Source organism: Maylandia zebra, linkage group LG3, assembly GCF_041146795.1.
Source record: "Maylandia zebra isolate NMK-2024a linkage group LG3, Mzebra_GT3a, whole genome shotgun sequence".
Classification (NCBI taxonomy): domain Eukaryota; kingdom Metazoa; phylum Chordata; class Actinopteri; order Cichliformes; family Cichlidae; genus Maylandia; species Maylandia zebra.
In genome coordinates, this window is record NC_135169.1 from 29,020,935 (window position 1) to 29,047,008 (window position 26,074).

Sequence of the window (26,074 nt, forward strand, 5' to 3'; positions counted from 1 at the left end):
AAAATCTGTGGCGGGAGTTGAAAGTCCGTGTTGCTCGTCGACAGCCCCAAAACATCACTGCTCTCAAGAAGATCTGCATGGAGGAATGGGCCAAAATACCAGCTACTGTGTGTGCAAACCTGGTAAAGACCTATAGTAAACGTCTGACCTCTGTTATTGCCAACAAAGGTTATGTTACAAAGTATTGAGTTGTATTTTTGTTATTGACCAAATACTTATTTTCCACCCTGATTTACGAATAAATTCTTTACAAATCCTACCATGTGGATTCATGGATTTTTTTTTCACATTCTGTCTCTCACAGTTGAAGTGTACCTCTGGTGCAAATTACTGACCTCTGTCATCATTTTAAGTGGGGGAACTTGCACAATCGGTCGCTGACTAAATACTTTTTTGCCCCACTGTATGTCAACACTTCCTACAGAGCATCTCTCATATTTGTTTAAATACTAAGGGGTTTCCTGATGTGTGCTGAAGTAATCTTTGCTGATTTAAAGTCAAAGCAGTCATTTTTAGTAGAGCTAACGTGTACAATTCGTTCATTCTGGTGTTTGAACAATGAGAAAAAGCCAGACTTTCCACCTATTGGGAATGGTTGGAAATGAACCAAATAAGTGAACCAAATATAACTGAGACCAGTTGTGGAGGGTGGCTAGAAAATTAGAGAACTATTAAAGGTTATTTTTCTGAGAAACAAACAAGTGTCCCCATTTTCTCTGTTTTTCTAAAGACAACTACTCTCTGACCCTCTATGTGGACTCTGTGGACACCATGTTGTTCAGAGTGTTGTCCAATAGAGCTCTTATTTTTAGAAAGAGTGTGTCTCCTCTGCAAAACTTAATATGGGAAAGGCATCTTAGAGCTCTCCTTTCTACCCACTCTCATCATACATCTATCCATACCTTCAGCCCTCAAAGACACTAGGATGGTATCTGCAGCTCTCCAAACAGCCAGCAACACTGTTTTCCCTTTTCATAGCTCTAGCTCCAAACAGGTGGCTCTACAGCCTAAACATGGCTCCTCCTATGTTGGCCCCCCCCTTTGCTATTTTCCTGAGCACTATCCACCCTGACTGACCCCACCACTGTCATTCCTACATTTTAGACAGCCAATGGCTTGCGGATGGGCAGGATCAGTATTGTGCCCCCTTTACTGCCCCAGAAAATGGTACCACCCTCTTTAGCTAGTGACATCAGCAAAACCATGTGCAAATCTGTTTTAAAAGGAGGGTATTAATGTCAGGCCTGCTCTTCTCTAGCCTGCGGGACAAGAAGAAGACACTAAGTTGTGTTTGGGACAACATTAACTTCTTTAAGAGTATTTTAGTTGCCCTTCTACCCCGCTATCACCAGGCATTGAGAAGAAGAGTTCTTGCAACGAACAGGTGACGATAACCATGAAATGGTGCTGGGTGTTTTTAGGGGTCTTCGTTTCTTTGGGGACCCTGTGCTGGGGAGAGAAGGGCTTGGAGATCCCTGAGTATGATGGCAAAGACCGGGTCCATGAACTCAGTGCCAAGAACTACAAGTCCATCATGAAGAAGTATGACGTAATGGTGCTTTACTACCACAAAAATGTGGATGGGAATCGCAGTGCCATGAAGCAGTTGCAGATAGAGGAGATTGCCCTGGAGGTGGGTGTCTGCCAAATAATGACACTGAATGAATATGTGGTGCATGGGTGTGAAGGGGCATGGTGGGAGGAGGGGCGTGAGGGAAAGGTTTCAGATGGGCAATTTGGCACCACACTGGGGGTTCCTGGATGCAGTCGCAGCTTTCACACTTAGGGTTATTGATGAGTGGTATTACCCATTTGACATTTAAGAAGAAAGGCAAAAAAGAACAGATTATTCAGTGAGGCCAAGTTGAATAATTAATAGATCATTCAATTGTGGCATCTCACGAGTATGGCTGCCCATGGACGAATGCTTTAGAGAGGCAGCCATAATGGAGAATGTGGGGGAAAAGATGCAGGGGAGTACTCATCTGGAAGTCTAGACTATGGATTAACATGCATTCAGTCACCTGTTATCAGATTATTTTCCAAATTAGGTAATCATACAATGATTCCAGTTTCAGTGTTGAGCATAATTGATGTATCTTCACACAAACTCACAGAAATAACTGAAACTTTGAAGACCTTACAGGATAACCTGTCCATGTGGACACTTATGGCATATTTACATTTTATTGTGTCATGCAGCTTGTTCATTTAATCCAGCTACCTTTAGGTATGGTTGATGATAATGATTATTTGTTCATTATTTGTTGAACTTGATTAATTGACCCCTGTAGCTGCCTGCTTACATCATTCAGGAGAGACTTGGATTCTTATTGAAGTTAAACTCAGGTGAAATGATGTTGCAGCCTTCATAGAACTACACCAACCATGCTAACCATTGCAGGAATACGTAAAATATGAGTTTTGCAAAAGTAACAGCAGAACATTGACAAAAAATCTGGTGAAAAAACAACGAGATTTACACATTAAAGTCTCACGAATACTGAATAGTCATGACTGCAAAATATATAATTTTTTCATTGTGCCTCATCCTGTTCTGTATATTTCTTAATTCCCACATGGGAATGAGGCAGGACAGTGGTGCACCGTCACCCCAGGGCTGAAAGGTCTTGGATTGGAATCCGACCTGGCGGAGTTTGCGTGTTCTCCCTGCATCTGTGAAGGTTGCATTGGGATACTGTGGCTTCCTCCCATAGACATGCTTTGGTTTAGGTTTATTGGTGTGTAGTAGTTTGACTCTATGCGTTAGCTCTGTGACAGGTTGCAAGCCCACACATGACCATGATGTGGATGGAAATGGGAAAGAAATGTATATTATTCCTTTATTATCATAAAATATTAATCCTTTTGATCTCATAGTGTTTACACAGTGGCCCATAGGGTAGTGGTTAACACATTGACCTAACACATGACCGCTCCCTGGTTTGAGACTTCGAAGAACTTAACATCTTAGCATAATTGTGTAAAATACGTATGTGGATCTACTGCTTTGTTGACCTCTGATTGAATAAGAGGGTAGCTAAAATAAGCTCTTTTTTAGAACAATAAGTTTTGTATGAATTTCATACAAGGTCATCCAGGCCTTTGTCTTTAAGACATGCTTGTATAGTTGACTTGTATAATCTGGATTAATGGATAAATAAAGCTCGGTATCATCTACATAACAATGACAATGGATGCAGGGACACATGTTCAATATAAAAAGTATCCGTCCCAGCAGAGCACACTCTGGAACTTTGCAATTTTCATGTCTGAGACTCCACATTTCCATACACGTGTTGGAATCAGACAGATACAACTCAAACCTCTGCAGTGCAGTTCCTTTAAAACCAACAGTGTGTTACAATGTCTCTGGTAAAATATTGTGGTTAACCATATTCAATGCTGCACACAGGTTACCTCTAGCTATGTTAAGCCTAAAATGTTGTATACAGTACAAATATAACCTATTACAAATTGCTTTTAGTCTAACAACATCAATTATGGTATAACATGATGTCATGCTCATTTATCTGCATGGCATATGATGTAAGTGCAACAGCAAATGTAGGCAAAGCCAGAATGTTGTGAAAGCAGAAGTAAATGAGCCCTTTCTCCTTTAAGCACCTCTGAGGCAGGCACTTACTCATAGATTATCCAGAGATACTGCTAATCAGCCAAAGGAGGAGGGAGAGTATGTCTGCTCAGAAGACTTTTATTAGGTGAATAAATATGAACAACTCTTTATTAGACAATCCACAGCTGATGCACCTGGGTCCTGCTGTCAGCCAGTATATTCACCATAGCAGCCTTTTGCTTGTCAGAGCAGAAGTGTCTTCTTACAGAAGCGCAGTGTACCTTACACTAGACTGCATAAGTCACCGCTGGAAATAGACTGGGACAGAGCTGCATGCTTAGCAAGAGGCTAAAGCCCTTGTGGGAGTTTAAGGCCATATTTCACATCAACTACATCTCCCTCATTTACTACATGCCCCCCTGGACACAGGCTGAAGTCTTAACCCTCTAAAGGCAGGCGTTGCCGATTTGCAACACTTAAAAACTAACAACTTGATTACCCCACATACATATTTTATGAGTTTTTTTTTACTCAGAAGTACCACTGCAGGACTTGGTTGTGCATTAGCAACAAAAAGTTTAATTTGAGCCTGAGAGGGTTAAACCATCATTTACACACCCAAGTCAATGGATCTGATCAATTTCCTATCTGTGGTGCCAAGTGCTGCTTCTTGGCTGGAGAAAGAGATGCTTAGTGGAGCATGTCCCTGCGGGACTGTTACTCTCTTACTGACTTCCCGCCAGTCGTGACCAATCACAAACCATCCCCTTCTGCTCCAAAGGGGATGTTTAAAATAGCTGGTCATTACCACCTATGAATCTGAAAGTGTGAATTATTAAAGTGGAGAGCTCGGGGGCTCAGATCTTTACTAATTTTGTTTAAAAGCGAGGAATGACACGTATGATGGGATGTATTTATTCATCATTTTTCTTTATTTCTTTCTTTCTTTCTGCTTTGCAACAAAATAAATATAAATATATTACAACTTTTATTAACATTGACTTGATTATCTTAATTTCAGTAAATGTCAAGCTATAGTTATGTTTAATTTAGGGTTTTCATGCATAGCCTTCATTTAAATAGAAATAGAAATGCAGTTATGTCTTGCAGACACAGTTGGTGTGCTAGCAGATTATATCAATTGAAAAGACCTGCACTCAGAAAATTTTCTATAGATGGTTTTTGCAAGTGGTGACGTATTACATATAACCTGTGCACTCTGGAATGCAAGCAGCAAGTAAAAGTATAACTGAAAATAATCTCAGATAAGACTCAAACTTTGGCTCCTTGATCAAACGGTGTGCATGTTTGTGCATCTGACCACCTGCCCATCGCTTCACACAGACTTTGTAAAGTGAAAACAAAAAGTGTTATTTCCAGGAAGCTCGAATAGACTTCATAGATTTCAGACATTAACACCAAATGAGAAGCATGAAGTTTCACTTTAAGGACTAGAAGTTGGTATCAATCACACTTTAGCTGGTTTCACAGATTTCTATACTCATGCTAGAATTATCTGGATGTCGTAAATGGCATTTAGCTGCATGTGTTTGTGAAGAAGCTCACTCAATTGTACATATATGTGGGAAATTATATGAAGATCATGCTGGCTTGACACAGACACATACACACACATCACAAATCCAGAGAGCAAGTCAAAAAGATATTCACTCACTGGAAACAAACTCTGGTAAAAAATGACCGCACTGGTGAAATACGTTACCAGCAAACTCAGCACTTTCCAGTGTGCTGCAAAGACTTACTCAGTCACTCCAAAAACATGCCCAACATGTCACCTTTGACCACAGCTGTAGTCACATTAGTCTGTGAAAAAGAACCGATGTAATCAAATTACACCCTTTACTTGTAGTAGCTATGGTTTATGAAAACTCAAATTAAAGTGTTTCAATTAGTAAGTTACACTGGCCAAAAACGGGGAAGGCACTTGGCACAAAACTCTGCCAACTCTGCCAAATCAAAACCTACTCTTACTGTTACTATTTTTCTTATTGATTATTGTTGCAGTTCCTAGTTGTACTCACAGGTAAATTTCCTTAACCACTCAGTTATTTTCAAGAAACCATATCGTATTTTTGCGAGGCATTTTTGGCTTCACCTACCTAAGTCATTTAAATAAATAATTATACATAACAAATTATATATTATTTATATAAAAAGAGCAACGCCCCCAACCCCTCCCCCCCCAAAAAAAATCAACTACACAAAAAAACCCCCCCACATATAGATGAGTAGCACATGGTGAATTGTCCTTGCTGAATCTTCTACTTTACTGCTATAGTTAATTAGCATGTCAGCAGAATCTGGAAGTGCATTTTTTCCTTGTTGATATGTTGATAAAGAGGTGACAGAAGAATAAAAAGTGATAATTTGATAGAAGTTTTCATGCTTCACCAGGCAACCGAGTATAAATATATCTCTCATGCATTTATTTAGTTCCATGCGATATGTGGGAGTTTAATCACACATGTCCAACAGCGCTGCGAAGTGACAGCAACAATCTGTTTAATGGACTGGAAGCAAATTTAGATGGCAGTGGTTAGACTTGAACGACCTAATGTGCTGGTCTTAAAATACAACCTCCACCTGCAGCACCAACAGCTATAAATATATCTCATTATTATGACAGACATTATTATGACAAATATTACAAAGCAGAAGTCATTAGGATATGATTAAAGACTAACGGACGGGAAGCAAAATTAACATCTAAGCGCCAAAAGCAGTGATTAAAATGAGTAAGTACTCAATGTTACGCTGGTTAAACACATGAAAATAATTGCATCAGTAATATGAAAACTTTAGATTCATAAGCAATTTTTGCAAACATTGATCACAACTTGTTTTTCTGCTTTCTCTCTTCGTCCATCTACAGATCTGAACTCTGATCTTTGGTTGCTATGTACTGTAAATGCTCATACTCACCAGTCTCTCCACTGCGCTCAGATTGTCTTTTTCTTGCCACACTCTTGAGCAACACACCAGCTCTCTGTTTTGCCGACTATGTTGCTATGGTCCCCTTTGTACCATCCAGTAAACTGTAGAAAGTAAACTGTGAAAACAGCAGGAGCCACATCAAATTACTCCTTCATTCTTGATTTATTTATTTTTCTTAAATTGGTATGTTTTTAATCAGTGAGTAACATATTACAAAGAATTTGTCTGGAATAGCTTTAACGCTTTAGAGACTATTTTGCAAAGTTTTGTTTTCATATTCTGTTCTTGTGCTTAAGCCTTTTACAAAGGGATTTGTTCCTGAGCCATCTGGTCTGACTTAATAAGCATTTTCTTTATTAAAAACACGATAAAAAAATATACATGTTGGGTTTTTGTTTTTGTTATCATTCACAAGAACTTTTAATGATGTTGCCTCACTTATGAGTTTCTCTTTTGATCTTTGTGGAGCTGGGACTTTCATTAGTTAAACCTCACTAATACTGGCCTGGACCCAATCGCCTTCAGAATTGTCCTATTCTTCGTGGCATAGATTTAAAAAAGTGCTGGAAACTAGACACATAGATTTCAGTTCATAATGACATGATTGCATCATATAGTTAATGTAGATTTGTTGTCCCATTATGCTCTCATCCGTAATGGGAATATCCAGTTCTCCAGGCTGTTTGACTAGACTGAGATCTGGTGACTGTAGAGTTCATAACAAACTTTATCCTGCTGTAAGCAGCTATCAGAAGAGAGTACACTGTTGTCTCCAAGGGATGGACATGGTCAGAAATAATACTAAGGTAAACAATGCTTATTTGGTACTAAGGGGTACAAAGTGTGTCAAGGAAGTATCCCACATCCCATTACACTGATGCAAGCAGCCCGGCCATTGATACAAACCCGGATGGATCCATCCTTCCTGTTTTTTACACCAAATTCTGATCACGCCATGCTAATGTTAAAGCAGAAATCAAAACAGATCAGACCAGGCAACATTTTTAAAGTTTCTTATGCTGTCCAATTTTGCCTTTTTTGCCGTTGCCTACTGGTGGTGGTCAGAGGGCCCGGTGGCGCCAGTGTCCGGCAGCCTCGCCTCTGTCAGTGCGCCCCAGGGTGGCTGTGGCTACAATGTAGCTGCCATCACCAGTGTGTGAATGTGTGTGTGAATGGGTGGATGACTGGATATGTAAAGCGCTTTGGGGTCCTTAGGGACTATTAAAGCGCTATATAAATACAGGCCATTTACCATTTACCATGCAAATTGTAGCCTCAGTTTCTTGTTCTTAGCTGACAGGTGTGGTCTTCTGCTGCTGCTGCCCATCTGCTTCAGGGTTTAATAAATGTTTTCTGAGATGATCATTTGCATACTTTGGTTGTTCTCACTTTAAAAAGGGGGGTTTCACGCTTGCCTGAAGTCATCAAATCAGCCCCCAACAAGCTGTGACATGTTTATTTCACATCACCTTTTCCTGTAGTTCAGTTATATTTAAAGTATAACAAAATGAACTGCTAAAATTGTATATATTTTATATTATAATTTAAAATAAATAAATGCATGATTTTTCCAAGGTCATTGAGTCATGTCATAAACATCCATCCACATAGTGGGCATGTAATGTTGTATATGGAGCTGTCTATCTCCCAGCCAATTTGATACAACTTCCAGACTGAATTTAAGCAACTGTTACATAGATTTGCCACAAAAATGCAAACAGACAGTCATAATTCAAACAGCATCACACTGTCTGACTTTGGCGATCACCTCAATCTTTATATGTCTTGACAAACACGATGCACTGTCCTCCTGGATTTTACAAATATTCACAACAGCATTAAATAAGACATATAATACCATATTTTATTAACTGAATAATAAAGTGCTGGGCAAGAGTGAATAGACTTACTGTTCATTTCCTTCTATGTTTCTCCAGGGAGAATAGAATTATTAAGTTATAAGTAGTTGTTATATTAATAGCTAAAAAAAAAAGTCACATGGGTGCACACAAGGCACGTTGTCCAATATTGTACAGGAAGTACAGGAAGGAGGCTTCTGAGTTGTCCTGTCTAATCTTCTTCCATCCTCAGAGAGATCCGGGAAAAGGTCACGCTGTCGCTGTGGTAACTGTTATTCAAAGTGACTGCTGAAGCCTTCCCCCAAATATAAATCAGGCTTACACTTGAATGGTCTTAGTTGGTTGGGTTAATAGTACACCACTAATGCATCTTAACCTTAGCTACTACTGAGAAATTATAATTGAAGCTGCTGGTCTCTTATTAACTAGAAATCCCATAAATTCTCCTCAAATACAGGGTGTAGGATGTCAGCTTTTGAAATGAGTCAGTCAAAAAGACAGTACCTTTATTTCTTGTAATTATAATAATGTGAATTTCTTTGTGTATTTAAATAGAAATCCGCAATAAATTTCAACAACAGTGAAACAGAAGTTTGCTTTTGCTGCCTACACTGTTTAAAATTAAGGGCCATGTGTTTAAAAAATGCAAATAATCTGAATGGCCAGCCTTAAAAACCAACTGTTGCTGCAGCTGTTGAATAAAAAACAAAATAAGGCGTAACAATTATCAGTAAAAAATCAGTTAAATACACTCCTCTAAATCAGTGACCATATTATTGACCAGTGACCGAACCTTAACCTGATTGAAATGCTGTGGTGGCACTCCTAGAGAGCTCCTCATCAATGAATGGCAACAAACCTCAGTGAACTGAAACAGCATCTTAAAGACGAGTGGCCAAAAATGCCTCAACAACAGTGGAAAAGACTGACAAAGTCATAGAAAAATTGCTTACACCAAGTTATTGCTGATAAAAGTAATTCTACATTCTACTGAATCATGGGGTGTACTTATAGCCCTTTTAGTACCTTGACTGCAAGCTGAAAGGTCTTTTGCATGTGACAAAACACAGCAATGGAGGATGTTGAGGTGATTTACCTGCTGCTTGGTCTGTGGCTTTTTGTCAGACTTGAGGACCACAGGGTTTTTGTGCAGCCATTTCCTTTGTTTTCCTTAATTTTCTCAAATGAGTCGCTTTAATGACTCATCATTAACTGGCCAATCAGTGGCAAGCAGTCATTTGATGAGTTGGCGTCACATTTTTGGATTGCCTCAGATTGCTAGGAACTCGAGGCCAATAGGTACTAAAAAAGTACCTGGTACCAAGCCAACCAAGAAGGTACTACTGGAAAAGGGCTATTGTTTTTTCACAGGACTGTTAGTCCCGTGTGTCTGTCCATCCTCTTCAATAAATTGCTATGCACACAAGTCTTGAAGATAATCTGACAGCCTCTGAGTCATTCCTCCAAATGCAAGGCAAAATTATAGGGACAAATGAGAGTGACGAGTAACACACCTGTCAAAATGTAACATAGAATAACACAGCTTTTGAGTTGTGAGAGACCTAATCCTGTCTTATCTTCTTTCCTGGTCCCAAAATTTAAAGTGTGAAAGACATACTAAATTAAGAACAAATTTGTGAGATGTGATATCATTGGATACGACAGGAGTTATGCATACGTGAACTGTCCTTGGTGTTATTCTGCGGCATCATCTCATCTGTGTTGATAGATAAAGATGTTTGTTTGCCAGCGAGACTGGCATTCTGGCTGCTCCAGTTTGTTCCATGTCAAAACCCACCTGTTGTTTATAATAATAGAAGAGTGTACCTCCTTATTTGGTTGGTGTGAAAGAGTTAAAATGATATTTTTGCAGCCTTGTGTGGTAATATACCATGAAGCTTTTATGCAATGTCTGTTTTTCTATTTTTTTTCTAACTCTTCTCAATAATCCCAGGCGTGACTATGCAGCTCTGTGGTCAGTAATGCATATGGCCCGAGGATCCATGGTACAATATGATACCTGGATAATGTGTTTTTTGTCATGAAAGGTAAATATGATAAACTACTGGTCTCGGGTTGATCGCACTGAAACTCTACCAGGCGTTAAATTATCTGTTTAATCTTTCTGAGGTATAAAAATTCGAGCTAGTTAATGTGATTTCATAAAATATATTCCTGAATATAATCACAGAGACAGCATGCCCTTCTCTGCAGATGAATAGCATTGAGTATTTTCATAAACAGCCTCCACAGATTACATTTGCACATCTGCAATATTGTTCGGTAAAACCACTTGACAGGTTTATCATCGTTATAGGGCTCCATCAAGCAGCTGTCAGCCACAGTGGGCCTGGATATGAAGTGCAGGTGCAACGGAGAGCAATGTCTCATACCAACAAACTCAGTTTTCCCTAATGAAATTCTGCTATTATTGACTTTTGTCGTGTGGCAGGGTTTTTGGGTATTTGCTTGTTCTACCAGATAGCTTAAAATTGGTCATAATAAAAGAAAAACAGTATGGGATTGCATTCAGTTTTGAGATAACACAACCAGATGTATTTTTCTATGCTTAATTCTTTATTAACTGCTTCCATCCATCTATCCATCCATGTTACAAAGTGTGATGCTACACAGCTTGCCAGTCGCTGACATGGGCAGTGTTTCATGTATGAGTAGTTTTTTCCATGTGTACAATCATCTCTAAATTTCCACGCTATCCTCTCTTTCTCCCTCAACATAACACACACACACACACACACACACACACACACACACACACACACACACACACACACATTTTTGCCTTTTCCATCCTCTAAACATTCGTTAACCCACACCTCTTTTATTTGCATGTGCACCTGCCTTCATATCATTTATTCATTGCAGAAGGATGTTAGGGAAATGGGAGGGATCAAGGTGCACTATGAAAAAATTAAATATGAATTATGTGACTTTGAAACCCCAGCTTACATCTCTATTCCACAACGTGATGGACCTGAAGAAGGACATGTATGAAATTGTTTTCTTGCAGTTTATTGCGGAGATACAACCATAAATTTAACACTGTAGAAATAGAAGAAAACATATTTACAGCTAGATATTGATATTTTTCAAGTACAATACAGTGTTTTATTTTTTAGTCTTTGCAGAAATTATGGTAATGTAAAATTTGTCAGGATTCAGTAAGAGAGGCCTGTATGGGAAAAATCCCCTGCTAACTGTGTGAGTGGTTGATGGAGGTTTGTGTAGTCACTAGTGGGAAATTGGTCACAAAGAGGCACTGAATCTCACTTGCAGTTGCTTTGGTTGCTAAAAATTTTGCTGTTCTCACCTGCAGTTCGTATGGAAGACACCAACTTGCCAACACCAAGTGATAGTGAATCAGTTATGAAAACGTGATTTGCACCACATGTTTTCATACAGCCTTTTTAAAATGTCTTGGTTAAGCATCAGGCACATCTTCTGCTTTGAAGGACTGAAGGTTAGTCAAACCCTAACCTGGGTTAAAATGGCCACGGTCTTTCTATGCAGACAGCATGTTCTTCCAGTGCCTGCATGGGTTCTCTCCAGGTACTCAGGCTTCCTCCCACAGTCCAAAGACATGCATGGGGTTAGGTTAATAGGAGAGTCTAAAATTGGCCATAGACCAATTTTAAGTGTGAACTGTTGTCCTGTTTACCCTGCGATAGACTGGCGACATGTCCAGATTGTACCCTGGGTAGATGTTTTGGGTACATATTGTTTATGGGGGTTGGAACAGAAATATTAAAACAACATTGTAATGTCAACCAAACAGCTGAAAGCGCTGTGCTGAGGAGTTCATGATATATAGTAGAGGACATTTTTTTAAAAGTATTAGTGTACAGTCTGCAACAGCTTTTCTGGTATTGTAGATGGTGCACTGTAAAAAAAAATGCTGGCAAATCTAACTTCCTGCATACTTTAAGGTAACAGAGCAGTTTGTTGCAGCTATTCCATGGCCCATTTTCACTGCATACATTGTGAGTTGCTGGAAACACACACGTACCAATAACTTTAACAAAAGGTCTCCAAGCAGTAAATTAGCATGGTCGGTTAATGCATCAGTTTTTACTTTCCTGTTTTTTTCTTGTGCAAGAATAAATAAATAAAAATGTATATGCTTGCTAATGAATACTTTGCTGCACCACTTAAATTGAAAACAGCCATCATTTATGCAGATGGTTGCAGGTGTACCATTTTTGCTATAGTTGGTGAAATATATTTTTCAGTAGTACACATCATGGTTCCTAGTATGTGCCTCACTGGAAGGCAATCGTGTGTGCACAGACACTCTTGGCTGCATTGGCACATCTCTTATCTATTAAATGGCTTTAGTAAAATAACACATGTGCAGTTTTTCTCTTTTCTTCTCTAACTCTCCACAGTGGGCCTGACAAATGCAGGAGATTCACAGATGGTCCCAGACATTTCTGTCCTCACAGTGTGCTGTAGGGAATCAGCTTCTGTGCCTCTGAGGTTTCCAAAAGCTTTCCATGCATTTCATCAGCTCTCCTGAGAAAGCATGCTGAGCTGAAGTAAAAAAATAGAATAAACTTAAAAAAGAAATCTATAAGATTGTTTAAAATTGTATTAATTAAAATTATTCATTTGAAAAGACAGTAGCTTTGAAAGTCTAATCTCTGTGGAAAATCCTAGACTGTCTCCTTGTGAACAGTGCAGTTACGCTCGCTAGTTGGAAGTCAGAGTGGGTTTTTTATGCGCTGTTGTGTCTGAATCTTTCATGACCACCCCGGTGCAGTGTTATGTAACAGTCTAGTGTAGAACGTCCTGATGTGTTACGGCAGCCATTACTAATTTACTGTCTGGCTGAGAGGAGGAAAACCAGCTGAACTTCTAATTTTGCACAGATCCCAGGACACCAGATTCTACAGGAAAATGGGAAATATTCCTGCTGTGACAAGCTTTTAATGTTTCTTCATTTGAAAGATTAAGCAATTTTAGAGTTGCAGACCAGAGCCTGGAGAAAATTAGTTTTCTGCCTTTTTATTGTGCATGTTACAGACTGATTTGCAGTATACTATCCTGTTGATTTTACCATCATTTTCTTATTTTTTTTTAAGAATCGTGATATTGTTGCATTGTCAGAATTAATGTTATTTATTTTACTTAAACGTCATTATCATACAACAGCATCCGTTATGACAAAGCCATTATGTATCTTCAGCATATATAACAGAGAGGAAAACAAAACCCTGTAACAATGTATTCACTAAAACATCAACCTTAAGGAACAAACATTGATGTTTTTTTAAAGGAGTAGTGACAAAGCTAACAGCAAATCTGCTACAGGCTGAGATTGGGTTTGTGTCCTTTAGGTTTTCACTGAGTGACTTACATCATAATGTCAAACACACACACACACACACACACACACACACACACACACACACACACACACACACACACACACACACACACACACACACACACACATATGATTCATCAAGTGCTCATGTGTTCACTCAAGGAATAGACCAGAAATGCACTGGTGCAAAGCAAAAATGTCTCAGTCATAGCTAAACCAACGACAGAGAGGGAAACAGCAACTAGGTCAGCTCTTTTCATGAACTTTCACTGGAGGAGGGAATGACATTTATGGTTGAGTTATGGCTGAAGAAGAATGCTGGGTATATGATGTCGAATGTGTTACTGATAACATGTCATGGCTGTGTGCAGACAGGCAGGATGAAGGGCCCAAGTGCAGGACTCACAGAGGCAAAAGTAAACTTAAAGACTCAAACAACTCAGAACAGACAACTTTAATTGGTGATACTGGGAACTGAACTTGAAACGGAACACACAGGCGAGTTTGAGGTTACAACGCGACGACAAGCAGGAGCAGACGCAGACACTAAATACAGAAGGGGAACAGGGCAAAGAGCAAACACTTGGGAGACACGGCTGACACAACAACGAGATGGAGTACACCAAAACAGAACCTGACGCACACAGACTGAAGACTACCAAAGTAAAACAGGAAGTACACTGACTGAACTTACAGACACAGACTCACGAGCAGACACTTTGACATCACAGACATGACAACAGAGGGAACACAGCACAGCACAACTAAAGAATCAGAACATAACCCATAACACAGACTCACATCAAAACATATGAAGCTCAAAATGCTGTGTCAAAAGGACCCAGAACCATGACATAACATATTGTTTACATACCCAGAACAAACCCACAGTACGTGCTGGCATTGTTGCACTGAAACTTAAGTTCAAAGCTTTTTTACTGAAGTCAGTCAGTTATGCATGGTGAACTTTCAGCATGACAAACAACACCTTGTTTTTCTCTTGAAATATAAAGGTGGACATTATAAAAGATCTCAAGAAAGACTCAGTTTTCATATAACATGTCTGACGCTTGCTAAATACTTTGTTTAAACAAGGTGAAAGAATATAGATCTGACACTAAACTGTTTTGCATCCACCTCTCAAAACTATAATAAATCAATTCAACACACTTTTTTTATCAGATAATAGAGGACATAACTCCACCTAGCTATTAGTAGGTGAAGATGTGTGATTCTGATTTAGTGGGTGGCTTATTTTTAATATAATTTTACCACTATCACTTTGAAGAGCCTCCATTGAAACTTATTATAGCGAAACTTAGAAAAATAAGTAAAAATGGAAATAACTGAAAGAATGGATGTCTGTCTCGATAGATGCTGTGCATATAGTGTTGGTGTATTGATGGAAGGCATTCATATTAATATAATTATATTCTTCTAATTTGTGTCTTGAATTGTTTTAGCGATATATCTGAAGTGTCTGGACAAGCACACACATACATATACACTGATATGCACACACTCATCCCCCCTCCCTTTCCAAACGCCTTCAATACTTGTTCCCTCTTGGGAACATGGTGGGTCTAAGCCCGCGCTGGAATGGTAGCGCTGGGCAGGATGGCTGCTGTGTTTGCTTCGGATTACTCCTCACCCCCCACCCGACCCTGTGGCTTGTCACGTGTTCCATAATGTTGTGCTGTGGACATTTATGTGCTTTTTTTGTGCAGAGGAGTTTTTTTTGTTTTGTTTCCTGTTCTCATGCTGTCCTCCCAGGAGCCCAGCATGAGTAGAGGTCTCTTTTTTTCCTCTTGTACTTTCCCATTGTAGTGTATATTTCTGTGTTTTTTTTCTGTAACGCTACCGATCTCCGACCTGTATCCCCATGTGATGTCTGTGTTGTGTGTGTAAGGTTGGGGGGGGGGCTGGGGTCCTATTTCACTGCAGGGCAACCTGCACGTGGCGAATAAAGCCTTGATTGATTGATTGATTGAGATGTCAGCAAAATTTTCCAGTTCCTTCTTGTGGGGGATGCTGAGGTCAGATGAGATATCTATTTCTCTGGCGAGTTCTCCGTCTGCTCCAGGGTCTGCTTCCACCTGGGCATTTCTGGAAACCCTCCAATGGGATCCTAGCCAGATGCCCAAACCACCATTGGCTGCTTTTGACACTAATGAGTATTTACAAATTTCTTGTGAAATAGGAAATAATTTCATGAATGCATATATAAGCTTTGATGCTAAATTTGTGCAGTCAAATTTTGCATTATGTACAACTGATGCAATTTTACAAGGGTTTCTCAGTAGTACAAACATCTTCCACTCACACTGATGATGCTAGCAGGTTAGCCTAGTAGGCAGTGGACAGTTGTATATTGGACGAAATGTGATCCCCTATTGCACTGTACAGTCTATGCTCTCAATCATTTCTCAGCATTTGATGCCACAGCCAAGCGCAGCAGGGAGCCAGAGCATGTTTTTGACAGCTCACCTTGGTGCTTTTCCTCATCGGGATCACGTGACAAGCTGACTGTGACTGGGCATTAGCAGATGGAGCCAAGTAATTACGCTGCTGACCTCTAACTTGGCTTCGCGCACTCAGATTTCAGCATGGGTTGGATGATAGCAAGGGAACAGATAAGTAGGGGTGAAGTGAGGTGAGATATATAAAAAATACATATATATCTCAAGATGGAAAAGGTGTGATCTTGACACTAGAAAAGAAATGAGACCCTGAAGACAAAGCTGGTCAGCTTGATTGGATTGGATGATTGAAGTAAATCTTTACTTTTTGTGCATCATCCTCTATTCATCAGCTTCTTCGATTTATCATCTCTACCTGCCTTCTCTCCCCACAGCAAGCACCCAGAATATAATCTATTATACTTCAGGGCCTCTTGTGATAAATGGCTTCTGATACTGTTGTTTATTAAAGCTACTTTAATTCGAATTGCCTTATAAAACTCTATATTTGAATAAAAAAAGTAAAATGTAATATTGTATTATCCTCAAACAGAAATTTCTCAAATAAAAAAACATCAGATGCCACCACTAATTTGTGACTTACTATTTTTAAGCCACACGTTTGGCATGTTGGCATTTTTGGAACCAGAAGTAATTGAATTTAAATGTAGGATTCACAAAAAATCAGTTCTTAAAATGTCTTTCCTCTTAGATATTCCACAATCAACTGTAAGCTGTTTTATTCAAGATTTTCAGATTTTCAGTTTTCAGTTTTATTTTTTTCATATGCAAGTTAGCACAGGGTCAACATTGCAATGAAATGTGTTTGACGAGCAGCAGTCACTCAGCAGCATGGTACAGTAGATGAAAATATAATAAAATATAATAAAATAGGAAAATAGTAAAGAGCAAAATATTAGAGAGACGTGGTAAAAGAGAAAAGATAACTAAATATATATGTGTCTATAAATATAAATATATGTACACTAGTGATTAAATAAGAGAATCTTGCAAAGAAATATGACGGGAGGGCAGATGGGATATTGCACAGGAATAAGCAGCAGAAAATTACAGTATTGCACTTTTTAAATATAAATATTAATAACAATAAAGTGGAGTGACCAGTGCAGATTAAACAGAGTACTTGTGAAGCTGCAAGGTAGCTTCTGAGTGCGTCCTGTGGACTGTGTTGTGTGTGTTTAAGTGTTGTGGTTGAGGTGTCGTATGGCTTGGTGGTAAAAACGGTTTTTAAGTTTTGTAGTCCGAGCAGACAGACTCCTGTAACGTCTGCCAGATGGTAAAGAGTGGTAAGAGTGGAAGCTGTAAGGAAGTTACAAAGCAGGGTCACTGAGTGCTGAAGTGCATAGTATCTATATACCAAGACTCTGCTGATTCATATAACTGCAGAGTTGCAAACCTCTTCTGGCATTAACATTGTAGCATGCACTGTCATGGCATATATTTCCATGTAGGCGTAATATGTAGGTGGACAAGTACTTGTGTCCATATAGTGTATATCTGGAATGGAAAGTAGAGTGTGTAGTTACCTCGAGGAACTAGTTTTGTGCACTTTTGGACTTTTTCAACTCCAGAGGTTGCCACTTGGAATGGAATAAAATAAACCATTCAATAATTGAATGTAGTAGTTCCACTTAGTTATCTTTTTTTTTAATTTGCAGGGTCAGTATTTCAGTACTTGGAGTACATTTGTGCATGAAGTCCTTAGGTCATGATAGTCCTTTGAATAAGCTCAGTGTAAGCCTTCTGTGTGCAGTGAGGGCCTTTCCAATTTTCTGTAAATCAAGACACTGTGCATTCCCCTAAAGCATTACTTCTTCTTGCAGTTGATCACAAGTCAAGCAGCATTTATCTATCAGGTATGTTAAGGTCTGCCTCTTGTGTCAAGTGTTTCAAAGCTGGGCTGTGAAATAAGGATTTCTCTGCTGCTGAAGTATCTGCTGATTGTTCCAATTCTTCTACTCGTTGACTGATCATGTGACGTTACAACATGCACCACAGACCAAAAAAAGTCCAGCAGCAGCAGCAGCAGCTTGGGCTGTGCAAGTTTAACTTCACGTTTCTGAAAAGTAAGTGTATACTCATTTAAAAGCTTGATCTGTTCATTAAACTCTAACATGTCCATCCATCCTCCTGCCTATTTATCTATACAGCAATGCAACCATCGGCAACAAGGGACTACTTCACCCAAATCATTAAAAAAATAATGTTGTTTAATTTTTCATACAACTCTTTATAGTATTTTTTTTGTGAAGACACATTAAAATTAAAACTAATGAGCTGTACCTCAAAATAGTTAGAAAACAGCATGCAGGTGCAGTGAAGCGTGCAGGTGAGGTTTTATTTAACACAAATTGTTTCAATTGTTCATTGGTGGAGAATATGTCAAATACATTTATTTCTTAAAGAAAAAAAAGCATTTTGAGATGATAATTACTTTCAAACAGATAAAGCCCAGTACCAATTCTATCATGTTTTGCTAGCAGGTGGCTAGTTTAGCCTAGATTAATGCCTGGAAAACTGCTAAAGCTAATATAGCTAAAGCTAACCATGCTGCTTTTCTTCAATATTTATAACAATATCCTCTCAGTATAAATTGTGTAAAATAAAGTGGCAAAAACATGATGCGGTGCTATGGAGGTTTTGTTCTGGGATAATCCCACTTGTGGAAGCTACTTTGAAAACTCTTAGTATCCATAGACTAAGAAAGAGTGCATAAGTGTTTTTGTTTTTACTGATTTGGGAGAAATTAGCCTTGAAAAAAAAAAGACAACTCAGACATAAGCTACTCAGTCTGAACTTGGGAAACCAAAAGAATGGATGGCACTAAAGATTGTCTCTAAAGTGAAGCAGGAGATGCTTTCCACAGTTTACGGCTCTTACTGCTGGTGCTTTGGAGAATTTTGTCACTTATGAATGCTACCCATTTTGCAATGATGCTTTGCAGGCTGCTGTATTATGCTTTTGACTCACTTCATAGTGCAACCTTATATTTAAATGGTCGATCGTCATGTTATGTATGTAATGTAATGTATGTAATAAAAAATAAGAAGTGAGTACAAATGGAAAAGTGTATATGTTTGAAATGGTTTCTGAACTTGTGTGAAGAGAAAGAATAAGATGTATGTTTACAGTTTGTTTAAATATGTATGTGCATGTATATGTTCAGTAAATATGAGCTGCTCTTATTTCCATCACACCTGTTGCGACGTCTCTTATCCTTGACGTAGTTGGCTCAAGTTCTGCCCCTCTTGTTCTTCTGGAAAGCTTGCTGTCGTTCCTCTTCTCTTGCCAGCTATGATGGCTGTCAATTGTTGGCTTTGGTTTCACTGAGATTGAGAAAGTGCAAGGCAGCAATCCAAAGCTTTGGCCTTTAAGCCTTGAAAATGAGATGAAATGCCAAGGGTTTACTTGTGTAAATGAAATCAAAAATCTGTTTTCAATGGTGTTCAGGGATTAAAAAATGCCCACTATTGTCAGAGCAATGAATCACAAATATCAGACTGAGGCATAATCAGCTTAGGTATGGCAGTAGATTCACACAACATTCACTTTATTTTCTTTTTTCCCATCCACATGCTCAACTCACTTCTTTTTGTCTTTATCCCTTTATATAGCTTGCAGCCCAAGTTCTGGATGATTTTGATGATGAGGACATTGGGTTTGGCTTGGTGGATGAAAAGAAGGATGCTGCTGTTGCTAAAAAGCTTGGTGAGCATGACAGAAACATTGCTGGAAAATTAAGGGTCTTTCGATCAATGCAAATCTATGAAATCCCACTGTTTCCCACTTTTCTCACAGCCTTTCTTTATGCTGTCACTTTATGTACAGAAAAAAAGGCTCTCATCAAATTGATTCAGTTGATTCTTTTTTTTGTTAATGAAATGTTCTAGTTATGTTACAGCACGTAATAACACCTAAAACATGGTACACAGTATTGCACTATTGAATAACTGACAGTATTGCTGCACCAGAGCAAAAATAAATGTGATTTAAAAATCTATGAAATGAAATATTATTATAATGAAACACTTTTCTTGCACCAGGTCTTGATGAAGTGGAGAGTATCTACATCTTTGCCGATAACGAGATTATTGAGTATGATGGAGAGCTAGCCGCCGACACCCTGGTTGAGTTTCTTTATGATGTAAGCAAATTCTTGTCATTCATTAAGGATGTTTAAATTCAACCGTTGTTAACTTCAGATCTCTTACGATACATCTGTTGTACATGCATGTTTCAGTTGTATTATCTTTTAAAAGGATTGCTAAATTAATTTAATTATTATTAATTTCTATCCAACTTTAAGATGCTAATAAACTGAACTTACAGTTCCATCATTTCATTGTTGTTTTGTCAGGTGATTGAAGACCCCGTGGAGATCATCGGCAACGACCGTGAGCTTAAGGGTTTCTACAACATGGATGAGGTCATCAGGCTTGTCGGCTACTTCAAGAATGAAAGATCTTCTCGTATGTTAAAAATTAAGACTGAAAGGCTGAGTCTCAAAAAGACCCTAAGCAATTAATACTGCTTTTTTTTTCAATGTGGAAATTTTTTTTCCTTTTGTTTTTACCATGCAGATTTCACTGAGTATAACGATGCTGCTGAGGAGTTCCACCCTTTCGTCAAATTCTATGCCACATTTGACCCCAAGGTTTAAACTGCCTGATTGAGTATTTCTATTATGTTGGGACATTTTAGCAATTTTAATTTCAAATTTTAAGGTTATATAATTGAGCTTGGTACCGTATATTTTATAGTATGCATTTACTTTGTATCAAGTGTCTAAAACATTTAAAAATCACTGCTGTGCTACTTTATTTCTACCTTAGTTCATTGTTTTTTTCTTTTCTTTCAGATTGCCAAGAAGCTGAAACTGAAGATCAATGAGGTTGATTTCTATGAGCCATTTATGGATGAACCTATGCCTATTCCAGGAAAGCCCTACATCGAGTCTGAGATTGTTGAATTCATTGAGCAGCATGATAGGTGGGATACTGACATAAAGACCTTAAGGATACTGTATATGTGGCTGTTTGTGTGTTTCCAACATTTTAGATTGGGTTTCTCAGAGAGGACCAAGACATATTACTATAGCAGTAAAGTCCATATGTGTGTGTGGTTTTATATGTAGTATAATGTAGTTTTGTCCTCATGCTGAACACTAATCTAGCAGTTCCATCTAGTGGTCGCTCCTATTACTCTCCTGCACTGTACCGTTGTTGATAGTAACTTTTAAAGCAATTGTTATGCTAGAATATGCATGATCTTTTGCAAAAGTCCATTGTTAACCATAAACATAAACATTTTAAATGTCAAACAATTACAGTTTTTAACTTAATTACAACAATGGTGGTGGTCATGTTTCAATATAGCATCATCTTATTCATATAAGTGATATATGACAAAATACTCTCGTCATTTTTATGTTATACTAAAAAAAACTGTTTTGTGTTTATAAACTTTAAGATTGTTTTATGTTTCAGGCCCACTCTGAGGAAACTTGAGCCTTACAGCATGTATGAGATCTGGGTAAGAGATCTGAGATTGCTTTGTAATAAAAAACAAACAAACCTCCAAAACATTCAACATATCATATTCAGAGTTACTTGTGTTGTTATTTTAGAGCATAAATATTCAAAATACTTTCATGAACCTCTTTTGCACTTGCAGGAGGATGACATTGACGGAGAACACATTGTTGCCTTTGCTGAGGAGGATGATCCAGGTGATTTTCTGCCTTAGTGTTAGAACTAAACAGGTGAACCGATGTGGACACACTGAGGCAGAGGCTGTAAAAGAGATGAGCCAGTGATAAGAAAGAAGAGGCTAGGGCTTTGGCTAAGAGGTGGAAACCTGGGATGAGGGCTTGGGTTAGTGGCTGCAGCTGGCAGAGCTCTGTTCAGACACCAGAGCACCTCCCATCCACACCAGCACAGGGTGGATGGGAGGAAATGGCTCATGAATTAAATCAGTGCGAAATTCATATATGAACCCCATACTCCAGTATCACTGGTACAATAGCTGACCTTTCTTTATCTCTAGATGGCTTTGAATTCCTGGAGATTCTCAAGGAAGTGGCACGTGATAACACTGATAACCCTAACCTCAGCATCATCTGGATTGATCCTGATAACTTCCCTCTGGTATGAATTTTCTCAGTTAAAGTGCATATCTACTACATTGGAAATTATTTGTGTTCATGATGTAGTCTACTTACAGGATAAAAATTACCCTAATGATTTAAAAAAAAGAGTCTCCATTTAATGCTTTCTTTTCTTTTCCTTTTTTCTGTTTCTCCTTTCAGCTGGTTCCATACTGGGAGAAAACCTTCCGCATTGACCTCTCTTCTCCTCAGATTGGTGTAGTTGATGTTGAGGATGTAAGAAAACTTTCAGCTAACCCATAAAAAAACAGGCTATCTGTACAGCATGAGATACTCAAATGGTCATTACCTCATGCTTTGATAATCAAAAGAGGGAAAAACCCTAAAATTCATGTGTAACTAATCATCCATCCATCCATCCAGGCTCATTTTTAATTGTTTAACAGTATTTGCTCGTCACCATGGTCTATTTGTTGGTGTCATTGCCAAACAGTCTCTGAAAGATTAAAGCACTTTGACAGTAACTTTTCTTAAAGTAACTACAATTGTTATTGTCTAACAAAAATGTATCAAATGTGACACATATACAACAGTCCTGATGAGGCCTTAGCTGAATCAGATTCTTAATGGAGCTTAATAGTAAGCTCTTTGTTTAGTTTCATGGTTTCTAAATTTGCCATTTTGATTCACTTCCTGGCACTCGTTAATGACCAAATAGCGTTGAGGGTAGTAGAGGAGATCAAGTAACAAGTTAAAGGAGAGGGAAACTTGCCCATCCAGCAACTGTTAACAAGTAGTCAAATGAACCCTGAAGGCAATCTATATGAAAGAAAGGGAAGACTTTGTGTTTCCTTTATTGTCTAATGTGTGTGGCGAGCACATGCCATTAACACACAACTGTTATATTGTCCTAAAGGAAATGAGTCGCCATGCAGGGCCCATGTGCATAAATGTGAATTTTTCTTTTGAATGTATAAATGTCTGTCACCGGCAGGCTGACAGCGTTTGGATGGAAATGGATGACGACGAAGACATGCCAACAGCTGATGAGCTCGAAAAGTGGATCGAGGATGTTCTGTCTGGAAAGATTGATCCAGATGACGACGATGACGATGATGAAGATGATGAAGATGATGATGACGATGATGATGACGATGATGATGACGACGACGATGACGATGATGACGACGATGATGACGACGACGACGACGATGATGATGACGACGATGACGATGATGACGACGACGACGACGACGATGATGATGACGACGACGATGATGACGACGATGACGAATAAATGTTTTCTACTATGTTTAACTTCACTATGATTAAGCCTCTAGTGACAGAACACAAATGTAGTGCCAGTTTTTTCTATCATCATGTGGGGAACACACCCACAGGTTTCCTACTGGGGACAAATGTTATGACCTTACGGGGAACTTTATAATGTCAGTTAGAAAAGGAGATTTTCAGAAATTACTGTCTTTGCTGATGAACAGGTTGCAGATTAAAATGTTACAGTATTTACTGTATGCCCTTTGACTGCATAAAACTAATGACTCAAAATGTTCACAGTGAATGTGAGTATAGAGTCAACTTAATGTTGTAATGTAATGTAATAGACTGTGGTTCACCCATTTCTCATTTTCTTTAATATACTGTAAGCCTGTTTCTAATGACATGTTTTCTACTTGAGGACAAGAAACACTTTCTTGTAAAGTTTTTAAAGAAAATAAAGGTAAAGATACTCGACAGTCTTAAGATTGTTGCCGTCTTGTGAAGTTTATGTACACTAAGTTTGAGCAGTTAGAATTAGCAGAAGAATTAGTTTAATCTTTCATATTTAAATGCTTGTTGCAATGCTGAATACAAAACTCCGTGTTTGGTCTGCAAGAAATATAATGGGGTTTGTTTTAGGTTTGCTTGTGAATACTTTAGTTAAATTTATTTAGTTACATCTAAGACAAAATAACAGGACACTCTTTGCTTTAGATTTATAAACAGCATGTATAATGTTTCAAAATAACAAACTAGTGGTAAATAGATATAGAAATCAATGATGGCACTGATAAATGGAAAAAAGAATTGCTTTTATTTAGTGGAATTTGAACATGATGTCATTGTGATGTTTAACAATAAAAACACCATCTTTCTCTCAGACTAACCAGTATCTTAAATATTCAAGGTATTCCAACCTAAATAGGAATGTTAACACTTTCTCAAAGAAAATCAAATCAAAACAAAAAGAAATAACTTTTTTTATTTACTGACATGGTGAAGAGAGCGTTTGTTGAATTACAAGCTGGTGTTAGTAACTGACTCACAACAGGTACAAAGGTCGGTACTGTTTCTAATCACTGGTATTTTGAGCTGGTGCAACAGCTGCTGCCAGACACAAATGCAAAGTGAAATAGCGTGACATAAATTACTAAGGAAAATCAAAAGTGAGAGAAAGCAACTTGTCATAGCTAGAAAAGGGTTGACAAGATGTTTTTGGAAGAGACTCAAAAGATAGTAAACACTGTAGGATCTTACTATTTATATTTTATTCCTACACAGTTGGTGTGGTGCACCCTCAATTTCATTTTACATGTACAATGACAATAAAGGGCTATTCTATTCCATTCTATCTTAAAATATAGTTCTGGGTAATTGTAGCTGTGTGTGTTAGTGCAGTTGGACAACTTAAAGGAATTCCAGAAACATTAGAAAAAATAAACATTAGGCTTGGGTTTTTTCATTATGTAGGCCTGCTGCAAAAAGCAGAGGTTAAATTAATTCTTCATGTAGCATACAACTACTATATTACTATATAGTAATAATGGAGACAGTAGAAATGCTTTGTAGTAAGTGCACCGTATAACTTGTGGAATTCTCTGAAATGGCTCTAATAACTGGAATGTAGATTCCAGGTCTTGCTGATAAAAGGACAAAGGTACCTGGTAGTGCAGATTCTGAGAACTCCTTCAGCTCCTCGTATTGTTGCCAAAACAACAGTTAGGGAATGTCAGGGTACCACAACCAGTGAAGCTACTAGATGCATTTTGTGGACAAAATTACAGTAAGATCTTAATGTGTGTGTTACAACTTCACTCTTAGAGAAAAGTCGAATGAGAGGACAGAAGGGCAAGATGAAAGAAGATATTAAGAGGTAAGGGCTGCTGGTAAGTTGTCTTTGATGAACTGGAAATTTAAAGCTGAAATGTTATGTTCTAATTCTTGTTAGATTTTTTTTAAATCTATACAACAAATGTACATCAAATTAAATTTGTGATATACGGGATATTTTAAATGTTTCAAGTACTGGCTAAAGTAGATAGTTTACAGCATTTTGATCAAATTCCAAGTAATAGGCTACGATGAATGGTGAATAAATAAATGTATACTGACTTGGCTACAGGATTTGAAGCAGTTATAACAGCTCATGTATTCACAGAGGTGACCACAGCGGGTAGCTATGCATGTTTGATTTGACAGCTTTTTTACAGCAGCTAATGTTCCTGACACGACCAGGATCAGACCCCAATTTGGTTGATCCACAGTCAAAATCAGAAGGATCACAGCCTGTCCAAATATCTACAGCAGTTCACAATTCAAATTATTACGTTATTTTATTTCTATACATGTCATATTCCCAACTGCTCCCGTTTGACAAATCTCACTTTAAACTGAATTAACTATTTACTAAACCCGATTTCATAGATGTCAAGGTAATTCGGTGTGGAGCAGAGTGACTGGCAAAGTGTTTAT

General features: G+C 38.3%; 1 protein-coding gene across 2 annotated transcripts; it reads left to right on the forward strand.

Annotated features, from left to right (window-relative positions):
* The first annotated feature begins 1,228 nt into the window (after positions 1–1,228).
* On the forward strand, positions 1,229–24,085 carry casq1b (calsequestrin 1b). 2 transcript variants are annotated; one of them, XM_004563513.4, is made up of 12 exons: positions 1,229–1,633; positions 18,042–18,074; positions 19,833–19,926; positions 20,262–20,362; positions 20,576–20,687; positions 20,799–20,872; positions 21,077–21,207; positions 21,705–21,750; positions 21,892–21,946; positions 22,264–22,364; positions 22,526–22,600; positions 23,319–24,085. In XM_004563513.4, the coding sequence occupies exons 1-12, from the start codon at positions 1,397–1,399 to the stop codon at positions 23,619–23,621; spliced, it is 1,362 nt and encodes a 453-aa protein (XP_004563570.3). In that variant the 5' UTR covers positions 1,229–1,396; the 3' UTR covers positions 23,622–24,085. The 2 variants fall into 2 exon arrangements, with proteins under 2 accessions (XP_004563570.3, XP_004563571.3); XM_004563514.4 differs by lacking the exon at positions 18,042–18,074 and having other exon boundaries at positions 1,230–1,633.
* The last annotated feature ends 1,989 nt before the right edge of the window (positions 24,086–26,074 follow it).